The 12,139-nt window shown below is 37.9% G+C and overlaps 2 protein-coding genes across 2 annotated transcripts; both read left to right on the forward strand.

Annotated features, from left to right (window-relative positions):
- Window positions 1-711: 711 nt before the first annotated feature.
- On the forward strand, window positions 712-3,327 carry LOC110096779 (flavonoid 3'-monooxygenase-like). The gene is made up of 3 exons (XM_020822860.2): window positions 712-1,407; window positions 1,533-1,742; window positions 2,695-3,327. The coding sequence occupies exons 1-3, from the start codon at window positions 712-714 to the stop codon at window positions 3,325-3,327; spliced, it is 1,539 nt and encodes a 512-aa protein (XP_020678519.1).
- Window positions 3,328-9,074: 5,747 nt separating this feature from the next.
- On the forward strand, window positions 9,075-11,548 carry LOC110096778 (PLASMODESMATA CALLOSE-BINDING PROTEIN 3-like). Its single transcript, XM_020822859.2, has 4 exons — window positions 9,075-9,205; window positions 9,820-10,059; window positions 10,150-10,183; window positions 11,193-11,548. The coding sequence occupies exons 1-4, from the start codon at window positions 9,154-9,156 to the stop codon at window positions 11,419-11,421; spliced, it is 555 nt and encodes a 184-aa protein (XP_020678518.1). The 5' UTR covers window positions 9,075-9,153; the 3' UTR covers window positions 11,422-11,548.
- Window positions 11,549-12,139: the final 591 nt, after the last annotated feature.

The following is a 12,139-nucleotide window of genomic DNA, read 5'->3' on the forward strand; positions in this document are numbered from 1 at the left end:
ATATATATGCTACTAAAAAAATTAAAAAAGCTTAACTTTGCCAATTGAGATCCCTAGTCCTAAATTATTATTACTCAAACTTTATAATTCCAAATATTTCATGATATAATAATATATCAAGAAATTCATACACATTCTTCGCCAGAGCGAGAACCACAAGATTTTTCACGTAAAAAAGATATGATGTTATAATGCTCTCTATCTCTCTTAAAGAGAAAAATTCACTCTAATGCCACGAATATTCCAGCTGGCAACAAATGTCTTAATAAATAGATTTGTCAATTCATATTGATTTGTCTTGTCTAATAATTTTTCTATTGTGTATAAATTTTATAATTTTTTACTAAAATTTAAATCATATATGGAGAAAGAGTCGGCAGATATATATTTAGGAAAAAAAAAAAGAGGTTGTCAAAGAAGACATGGATTATAAAAAATCATTATTTTAATAATTAATATACTAATTTTTATGATATTATAATGAACTAATCAACTTACATTTTATTTGTCAACGGATCATTCTCTATCGTTCGGTTGAGATGAGGACATCGAATACAGAAACCGTCTGGTTTATCTCTGTCTGCATTTTATCATTCGCAGAGATAAAATTGAACGGCTCTCTGTGTTCGATCTCGACTCGTATTGGGCAACATTAGCATATTTATAACACATATGAGGGTCAATGAATTAAACTAAAAAAATTTTGATATCATGATTCTTATCCTGACCCTGTGCTTAATCTTAGCACCAATACTCTTGTCATTTATCTTTCTAAACCGGACCGCCGATCGACATCGCCGCCTTCCCCTGCCGCCGGGACCCAAGGGATGGCCGTTGCTAGGCAACCTGTTTCAGCTGGGCTCAAATCCCACGCACCAAACTCTTCAAACCCTGTCAAGATCTCATGGATGTGATGGGCTCCTCCACCTCCGCTTCGGAATCGTCGACGTTATTGTCCTATCTACAGCCTCTGCAGTCGCTAAATGCTTCTGCAACCATGACGTCAACCTTAGCAGTCGCCCTCTAGATTCCACCGGCAAGCTTATGGCCTACAACGCACAAGACCTCATTTTGGCGCCTTATGGGCGGCGATGGCGGATGATGAGGAAGATCTGTTCTTCGCATCTCTTCTCAAACAAGGCTCTGAACGAGTTCCAGGACGTGCGGCATGGCGAAGTGGTGAGGCTTGTGCGTGACTTCGCCGGGAGGAAGGCGGTGGTGAACGTTGGCGAGATGGTCAGTATCTGTGCAGTAAATGCCTTGTCACTTGTGCTGGTTGGCCGCCGGATTTCTGCCGGAGATGAGGAGGCGTTGCAGTTCAAGGAGATGGCTATAGAGCTGACCAGGCTCGCCGGACAACCTAACATCGGAGATTTCCTGCCATGGATCGACTGGCTTGACCTCCAGGCATCCGATTAATTATCAATTAATTAATTAAAGCTCCTTCTTTTATACATTTTTTTGCAAACTTATCTCACATAATTAAAGTTCTAATCATTTTAATTGTATTTTTGTTCGAATTTTGGTATTAGGGGTTGACTAAAAAGATAAAGAAAAGTTATGGCAGATTTGCTGATTTTATAGAGAAGATAATTGTGGAGCATCACCGCATGAATGGAGATGATCAATTTAAGGGCCGTAATCACATTAACGATTTCTTAACTAAGCTTATTGAGACGAAAGAAAGCGCAGAAGGGGAGGAGGATAAGCTCACCAATATCAACATCAAAGCTTTACTCCAGGTTTTGTAATTATTTACTTATTTATTTTTCTTCATTTTTTTTTTCTAATTTTAGAGAATGAATGATCTTTAAAATTCATCTTAATAACAAAAATAATCATTTCTACTATGGCTACAAGCGAACCAAATATTTGACGAGCTACTCGTTGCTCGGTTCGATTAAAGCTCGTTTGTAATCGTTTAACTAATTAAACAAACAAACTTGAATAATATTTTTAATACTCGGTCCTTAAATAAACAAGCTTGAAGACTAATGTGTATTGTTCATTTATGTTCAAGAACAATATCATTTGAAGCTCGTGAACAAGTTCGACATTGAGATCGATTCGTGTTCGATTTAGAATTTGTGAATAAGCTAATAAATATATTCATATAGATTAATCATATATTTTTTATTTTAAATAGACAACTGTTTTTATTATAATTTTATTTTATTTTATTTTATACCTTCAATAGAATGAATTGATTCATGAACAAGAGACATTTCACATTTGTCAATATTTGTTAGACTGTTTGTTTAAAATATTCATGAACAAATATAAAATGAACCATAGATCCTTGTTCGTGAACAACTCATTTGATAGCTCGAAAATACTTGTTATGTATTTATTCATGATCATGCTCATTTGATAGCTCAAGAATATTCTTTAAAATTGTTCATGACTGTGCTTGTTTGATAGTGTAAAAAATTCGCTAAATATGTTCACAAACATAGCTCGTTAAAACTTGTTTGTTTAAAGCTCGATAAGCATTAAACGAACCAAACATGAACATCATTAATTTAAACGAACCAAACACGAAAATAAACAGTAAGACTCGAATCAAGCACAAACCAAACTGGAACAATCTAATAATAAACGAACTCAAATATGAACAGTCACATACTCGACTCGGTTCGATTCGTTTGCAGCCCTAATTTTGAATGCTCAATTCAATGTTATATCCTTTTTCAGGACATGTTCATAGCAGGAACTGATACCGTCTCTGTAGCTATCGAGTGGATATTAACTGAGCTAATTCGCCATCCGAAGCTTCTTGCTCGAGCGCAGCAAGAGATCGACTCCATCGTTGGTTATAATCGTCTAATATCTGAATCAGATTTGTCAAAATTTTCATTTCTTCATTGCATTGTGAAGGAGTCCTTCAGGCTCCACCCTCCCGCCCCCCTCTCTGTCCCTCGCATGGCGATTGAAGACTGTGTGGTCGATGGTTTCCTGATTCCTAAAGGTGCTACAGTCTTAGTTAATGTTTGGGCTATTGGTCGGGATCCGGTCTCTTGGCCCGATGACCCGAGTGAGTTCAAGCCCGATCGATTTGGGCCGAGTGCACCACATGAGAATGTTGATGTGAAGGGGAAGGATTTTGAGTTTATACCGTTTGGTGCAGGGCGAAGAATTTGTGCAGGGATGAATCTGGGCCTTCGTATGGTCCACTTAGTGACGGCGACGTTGGTGCATTCTTTTGATTGGACATTAGCGGACGGTGATATGGTAGACATGGAAGAGAGTACTGGGATAACTATGCGCAAGAGAAGGCCATTGATGGCTAAAGCTATACTAAGGCTAGCCCCTGAAGTTTACATTTAGGTTTTGTTTGTGGAGATTATTATGTGCGTCCGGAGGCGATTTCGGATGCGTCATGTCACCCGGATGCACTGGCCCCGGGTGATGTGGCGCGTCCAGATTCGCCTACGGACGTCGCATGTAATAATTATTCTCGTTTTTGGACGGTTTTTTAATTGCTTATACTAAAAAGTTACTTTAAGAAACAATAAGAAAGCCATCCCAAATCAAGCTTTTAGTGTTTGTTTGTATGTAACTTTAAGATGCTGTTTGGATGGAGGAGTTTAGAATTTTGAGGAAGCTTTAAATGCAATGTAAAATAAGTTCTTTGGTTGGATGCGAATCATTTGTAATGAATTTATCATTTAGATTGTACGCATTTTAATATGATGGACAAAACTAAGAATAGTAGGCGACTACGTGTTATAGTGGTGGCAAGTGGCGGCGAGCGGTGAAATTGGCTGGTGGTGGAGGATGACAAACATCCACTAAAAATATAAATGAAAATTTTCTTTATGAAGTTAAATAAATGATGGTATGTGACAACTAATTATTGAGAAAAAGATTATGTTAGAAATTCTAATCTAAATTTAATTTATATAACTATCAAATTTATCTTAAAATAAGAAAATTTTATAATCAATAAATTAAAAAAAATTATGATTACAAAATATATCTTAATTAAATTTAAGTCTGAATATTCAGATGAGTACTATCATCGATCTTATTATTAATGAATTATTTGAATATTTATTACATTACCATTTTATCACAAAATGAGCATATTATTTTTAGTTAAGAGAAAGCTTGCACTTTTTTTATTTTGTCATATTTAACCTTCTCCACTTACAACTAACCATTCACCTAATTAATAATTGAGAAAGTAATGGATTATTATTTACATTCTACGCAACCCATTCTATTGGTAGATCTGTAAATCTAACGAAATTTGACCTTAAATTCCCAAGTTATGCACCATGGTTCACTTGTTAAATTGTCAAGTTATTAAAAATTTTAACCGCAACAATAATCTCTTTAAAATATAAAAATAAAATAATATATCATAATCTCCTTTGAATTTCATTCATAAATTAAATAATATATAAATCCTAAATCATATATATATATATATATATATATATATATATTTGCGTCCTGAGTATTCGTGGCGATAGAGAAATATATAGTTTAACGCCTTAGCATTGCACAAAGATCCAGCACACAATTAGATAAGAGAGAGAGTAGCGTTCATAAAAGGCACTAGAGTTTTTACGAGGAAACCCTTGAAAAGGGGGAAAAACCACGAGGCCTGACCCAATTTGAATGAATCTACTAGTATTTGCAGTCGATTACAAATGAGGCCCTTCTTAGAGAGAAGGCCTTAGCTTGATGTTACAAATGCGCGTCATATAGAGCGCAATACATGGTGGAAGTTACAATAATCAACATAGACATGTTGTTTGGTTGGAAGGGCCATAGTCTGCACGAGACAGGGGTCTGAAAGATCATAGTTGGCAAGAGACCGGGGTCAGAAAGACTGTTGTCTCGTGATGGAGGTCGGAAGGACCATAATCAGCAGATGACAGGGGTCTGAAAGACCGTAGTAGGCAGGAGACATGGGTCAGAAAGACCGTTGTCTGGTGATGGAGGTCGGAAGGACCATAATCGGTAGGAGACATAGGTCCAAAAGACCGTAGTAGAAGGACGATACTCCGAGAGAACTCTCGACATCAAGTGGTGTCTCGGTAGAAGTCCACTTCTCAGGTTGTGGTCCGGTAGAATTTCGGACTTCAGGTGGCGGTTTGGTAGAAGTTCGGGACTCAGGTGGTAGTTCGGTAGAACTCCGACGTCAGGTGCTATCCTGGTGGAGCTCAGGGCCTCAAGTGGTGGTTTGGTGGAAGTCCGTGCCTCAAGTAGTGACCTAGTGGAGCACATGGCCTCAAGTGGTGGTCCGATAAAAGTCTGGACCTCAAGTAGTGGTCCGGTAGAATTCCAGGCCTCAAGTGGTGGTCTGGTGGAGCACATTGCCTCCTCAATTGGTGGTCCAGCGGAGCTCAGGGCTTCAGGTGGTCTGACGAAGTTCAAGGCCTCATGTGGTGGTCCGGCGGAGCAACAACGTTAGATGGTGGTCTGGTGGAGGTGAGGGCTTCAAGCGGTGGTCCGACAGAGCAACGATGTCAGGCGGTGGTCCAGCGGAGAAGAGGGCCTCAAGTGTTGGTCCGGCGGAGCTCAAGGCCTCAGGTGGTGGTCCAGCGGAGAAACGACGTCAGGCGGTGGTCCGACTGAGGTGAGGGCCTCAAGTGGTGGTCCGGCGGAGCAACAACGCCAGGCGGTGGTCCGAATGAGGTGAGGGCCTCAAGTGGTGGTCCGGCGGAGCTCAGGGCCTCAGGTGATGGTCCGGCGGAGCAATGACGTCAGGCGGTGGTCTAACAGAGGTGAGGGCCTCAAGTGGTGTTTCGATGGAGCTTAGGGCCTCAGGTGGTGGTCCGGCAGAGCAATGACGTAAGACGGTGGTCCAACGGAGGTGAGGGCCTCATGTGGTGGTCCAGCGGAGCTCAGGGCCTTAGGTGGTGGTCCGACGGAGCAATGACATCAGACGGTGGTCCAGCAGAGGTGAGGGCCTCAAGTGGTGATCCAGCGGAGGTGGTGGTCCGGTGGAGCTCAGGGCCTCAGGTGGTGGTCCGGCAGAGCAACGACGTCATGCGCTGGTTCGGCGGAACTCAGGCGATGGTCGAGGAGGAGCTTCTTTCTTCTCTTCTTGCTTGAGTCCCCCCTCAATAAAAATGAGGGGTCTATTTATATATTTATGGAGTGGCATGACCCGTAAATAGGTGAGAGATCAAGGGCAAATGGGGAGTGGTTGGATGAACGACCGATATTGAATTTCTTGATTGTGGACCGTTCATCAGACATTTGAAGGTCTTAGTGATGTCGGAACTCGACAATCTTAGGCTCATTGGATTTGTCTCGTCGAGCCGCTCGATTCGACTATAAGCACGAAATGCTTAGAAATCGTTTGGTAATCCAAATTGTGGTTTGAACCTTCCAACAGTGCTTCAGGTCCTTGATTTGGACTCATTTTGGCTCGGATTGAGTTGAATTTGGTGTCGTTAGGTTCACATTTTTGAAACATTCAGTTCGACTATAAGTTTGCTAAAATAGGAGTTCGAATGGTCCCAATTTTAATTTCGGAAGTTCCAACTTGAGTTTGCATCGAGATTCGTGCCCAACAACAACAACAACATCTAGCCTTTATCCCACTACGTGGGGTCGGCTACATGAATCCTTTTTCTCCATTGTGTCCTATTAAAAGTCAAATTATCGTTTAAATCAAATAAAGAAAGGTCATTCCTAATATTTTTCTAACCAAGTCTTTTTAGGTCTACCCCTACCTTTCTTAACATAAGTCAAATCTAATACCTCTACTCTCCTAACTAGGTCATCGGAAGGCCGCCATTTTATGTGACCAAACCATCTAAGGCGACTCTCTCTAATTTTATCTTCTACTAGAGCTACTCCAACCTTTTCACGTATATGATCTTTTCGTATCCTATCTCTAAGGGTAAAGCCACTCATCCACCTAAGCATCCTCATCTCTGCAACACTTAACTTAGTATTATGCTTCTCTTTTAATGGCTAACATTCGGCACCATAAAGCATTGCAGGCCTCACTACCATCTTATAGAATTTTCCCTTAAGTTTGAGGGGTACATTTTTATCACATAACAAGCCCGATGCATTCCTCCACTTCAACCATCCAACTTGAATTCTGCTGATAATATCCCCATGTATTTCACCATCACTCTGAACAATAGATCCAAGATATCTAAAATGTGTACTCTTATTAATGACTTGATCGCCCAAAGTCACAATCCCCACACTCGGTCTATTACTACTAAAATTACACTTCATATATTCCGTTTTAGATCTACTCAAGCGAAAACCTTCAGACTCTAAGGTTGACCTCCATAATTCAAGTTTAACTTCAACTCCCTCTCTAGTCTTGTCAACAAGAATAATATCATCAGCAAAAAGCATACACCAAGGTACATCCTCTTGCAAATGTCTAGTGAGAACATCCATGACTAAAGCAAAAAGATATGGGCTTAAGGCTGATCCTTGATGTAATCCAACCGAAATAGGGAAATACTTGGTCAATCCAGCTTGTGTTTGAACACAAGTAATAGCTTTTGCATACATATCTTCAATGATTTGAATATAAGCATTATTGACTCCTTTCTTTTCAAGAATTCTCCATAGCACTTCTCTTGGAACTTTATCATATGCTTTTTCTAAATCAATAAATATCATACGTAGATCCTCCTTATTTACTCTATATTTCTCCATCAAACCTCTTAATAAATGTATGACTTCCATAGTCGACCTACTCGGCATGAATCCAAATTGATTTTGAGAAACATTAATATCACGCCGCAACCTATGCTCCATCGAGATTCGTGCCCGATCTAGATAATTTTTTGATAAAGTGTGTGTGTGTGTGTGTGTGTATATATATATATATATATATGCACTAAAAGATGTGAACGATAGTATGTTTATTTGCAGTATGAGTATTGCACAAAAATTTTGCATCATAGACAAAAATATAAATATCAGAATTATTTAATTTTACATGAAAAATCCAAAAAAAGTAAAAAAAAAATAATAAAGGGCCTGCGTGAGAGAAAAAATCTTAAAATCCACTACACATCCAAGAATACAAGAATCCTTTAAGAAGAAGATGATTATTTGAGAATAAGATGTCTCATTTCTCTTAAAGGGGTTAATAGAAATCATGTGTGCATAGATAGATAATTAGCTGCCAAATTTAAGATTGATTTCTTAGGAATTATAAAAAATATGTGCCCACAAGGTGGCCGTTATACCCACGAGTTAAATGTTGTCAGAATTTTGGAGATGGTGGTAATTACTTATGGTGATTGTCGACGACAATTGTAGTTGTCAGTGGCAATTACTGATGATGGTTATTAGCGGTGATTATTCTTGCTAATACTTTATAATATTAGCAAATTCTTCGCTCTTTGGTATATTACTTCTTTTTATTTTCAATTAATAAAAAATCTATAATGAATTAATTATTAAAAAATTAATCAAAATGAATTATCGAGTCGGATTCAAATCCCCTTTTTTATTCGTTTATTAAACAAATTAGATTCAAATTGACTTAATTCAAACCGTGTTAATATCAAATCAAATCCAAATCCGACCTATTAACCCATTTTGATAGAACAGACTTGTAACTGGAGAATCTAAGCAGCTCTTATGAAGCACAAAGACAACATGTTTTATTACTTACTTATTCCTAAAAAACCAATGGAAAATTTAATTTTCTTCCCACATTGTGGAACAGAATCAAGATCCAAAATTTGATTGCTAAATACAGCTTGGCAGGGTCGGAGGGCCCCTTAGTGACAGCACATTCATTATTTTCCTGAAAGAAAATGGCAATCAAACTGTACCCATAACCCATCACTGTGGTTAAGTTAACCCTGAACGAACTTCCTAACCAGTCATATGAGTTAACGACCGTTTAAAAAAGACCTTACCAGAGCTCACTTTTCAAGGCCACGCCTTCAAAAGAGGCCAAATGGTACATCAAATAATATTATATAAAATGTTGGGTAAGGCTGTAACTTACAGATACAGACAGCCACAACGTCTATTGCACAGTTAACATAGCTATATCACTTCAAAAGTTGGTGCCTTCGCTTCTCAGACGCCAAACAAAACGCTCGTTGCCACTTTGGATTGGATTTCTTCCCCTTCTTCTTCCTTTCTGCGGTTCTGTGCTTCATCCCCTTCATCTCTGCTAGCTGAGATTTACAAGACATGGCTGCTTTGGTGTTCGCAGTGCTCTTTCTGGCCATGTTTAGTCTGGCTGGTAAGCTCTAACTATTTGATTTTCTATTGCAGAGAGATTTTCCTCTCTTTGGTTTTTCTTCTTCCCTTGTTATGAGAGACTGAAAGGCAAATCAAAATGTTTTTCTCTGTTTCTTTTTCTGCTAAACTACAAGAAAGCCATGTATGTGTGTATGTGTGACACACATAGATTTTTAGAACAAAATAAATTTTCTAGTCCATTGAAGAATCTTTTTCCTAGAAGAACTATGAGGGAAAGGGGTTAAAAAATAAGTGAAGGGCCGTTTTGAACTTATTTGCATTCTGAATCATCCCATTTTTCTGTTGCTCTATCTTTTGCTGTAAAGCTTTCTTTTCTCTTCTTCTTCTTCTTCTGGCCTTTTTCCCTTACTCCATCTACCAAATAATGAAAACTTCTCTCAGAGGAAATAGATAACCTTTCAAAAGGATTTGAGTAGAACAATTTTAACAAATAATGATGATTGATAAGTCACCTTCAACTTTACCAAATGATGATGAGATTTTTTTTTTCTGCTTGGCATTTGTAAGTATGACCATCTATGAGATACAGTGCTAAAAATCTTATTTTCTTTTTCTTTTTCTTTTTCTTTTTCACTTTTCTCTTCTCCTTGGAAGATGCCACTTGGTGTGTTTGTAGGAGTGATGTGAGCAACGCTGCCCAGCAAAAGACCTTAGATTATGCTTGTGGAGCTGGGGCTGATTGCAATCCTATTCTCCAAAATGGAGCTTGCTTTAACCCAAATACTGTTCTTGCTCACTGCTCCTATGCAGCCAATAGCTATTTCCAGAAGAAAGGTCAGGCTCAGGGATCTTGTGACTTCACAGGATCTGCTCTCACTACACAAACTGACCCAAGTAAGGATCCAAAGATCTTTTTGTTTTTTCTGTCTTGTTTGGTTGGAAAACCCAATTTGCCATCATGGTTTAATTCTATCTTGCTTGCAGGTAGTAATGGCTGCACTTACCCTGCAACTCCTAGGTAAATTTTAGACTTTTTTTGTGTTAAAAAGGTCTTTTTCTCGACTGTCCACTTCTTGTCCAAAAGTTTGATTCATTTAATTCTTTTAGCTATCAGCAACATGTATATTGACAGAATAATTGCACTTTCTTGGAGTTTTCTTCTGTTTTTTGGTTAAGTTAATGACAATTTTTGCACCTAAAATGTTTTGGAAGGGACCCAAGCTCTAAATTTTTTTTCTTCAGTCTTCAGTTCCCCTACTTTTAAATAATCTGGGATAGCTTTCTAGTACCAAGATTTTAAATTAATTTTTTTTTACTAAGAAATCACTTCGTAAAACATTAAAGGGGTGTTTGATATCGGATTTGTCCGTCGTTTTTAGTAGGATTTAGCGTAAATCCAGCCAAATGCAATCCGTGTCGCTGTAAATCCGGCAAATCCGTAAATCATGGATTTTTGCATAAATGTCTAAATCCTAATCCCATTCCTATTCGAATTTAACGCAATTTATAGTTGCGGAACTTCTTCCCGCGGTGCCCGTGTCGCGATTTGCTGCCAAACAACTTCTCTGGATTTAACATGATTTAAAATTTGTCATACCAAACAATTTTCAGGATTTATGAGCTTAGGATTTACTAAATCCGGATTTAGTAAATCCTACTAAATTGAATCCAATCCTATACCAAACACCCCCTAAGAAAACTATAACAAACAAAATCATAGATTGATTGGGAATTGCTTCACAATATATAATCTTCCCTGATGCCTTCTTTCTCTTCTTCTTTCAGTCAGTAAAATTGCAATACAATTTACAACTTGTTTAAGTAAAGCTTGGTGTCAACTACAATTTTAAGTATGTTTTTTGTTCTAAATTGATATGTTTTTGAAGAAGTGTTATAATTATTTAATTTATTAAGGATTTTTTACAAAAGTATGACTGTATTAGTTATAAAATAGCAAATATAATTTGTATCCACAAACAGAAGACAATCTTCATAACAAGGAGTAAACACTTTTCTATTCTTAACAGTGCTGCAGCAACTGGGAGCTCCTCAACACAAAACCCAGGGTCTTCCTCTTCTTCAACAGGAAGCTTGACTCCAACCTCAACTGGAACAGGAGTTTTGGGAGGTCTTGGCCCTTCTGGAACTACCACAAGCATTGATGGCAGTGCTGCTTCATTTATTCCAAATCCTGTTATGATGAGCTCTCTGCTACTCATCTTCTTCCTCCATTGCTTGGTTTGGCAGAGACTCTGATGTGTAATGAGAACATAAAGAAGGAATTCAATTTGAATGGATGGATGGAGGGGAGGTGGTGTAGGTGAGAATGAGAAGTGGATTTTTGTTCTTTTATGTGGGATTTTCTGCTGCTCTTCCTTCTCTCTTTTTTTTTTTGTAAACATAGAGGCAACTATTTATTAAGGAAGTAGTTTATTAGTTTATGACTATGTTTTGATGTTTCTGGTTATATATATATATATATATATATATATACTTTCTTACTACTTAAAATAATTTTTTTGGGGGCAGATTAGGGGATTCGAGTCTGGGTGAGAGGAATCTTCCATATATGATCTCTTAAAAATAGCTTTTTAATAGAAAAAATTATTAAAAAGTTGCTTTTAAGTAAAGTCTCTTTTTTTAATAAGAAAACCTTCGTAAAAATTATTATGTGCAGACTATATATATATATATTGGGTCGGGCTGAGTCGACAGGTCATAAAAAAAAAAATTCGTGTCTTTATTTAATTGGAAGTCCAGATGCCTAAACTCCCAACGAAATAATTTCTCCATGAACATCTAGGGAAGGGAAAAATTTTTCTATGTGGTTACCGGATGACATTCGGAGGCAAATCAAAGCACTTCACGTTACTTTTTTGTTATGTATCAATGCTGAGTATCGGGTGATCTGGCTTATTCTGATTTACTTTCAGACGATCCGGTGACCGCACAGAATAATTTCTCCTAAGAAGGA

Source organism: Dendrobium catenatum, unplaced genomic scaffold (genome assembly GCF_001605985.2).
Source record: "Dendrobium catenatum unplaced genomic scaffold, ASM160598v2 fragScaff_scaffold_1023, whole genome shotgun sequence".
Classification (NCBI taxonomy): domain Eukaryota; kingdom Viridiplantae; phylum Streptophyta; class Magnoliopsida; order Asparagales; family Orchidaceae; genus Dendrobium; species Dendrobium catenatum.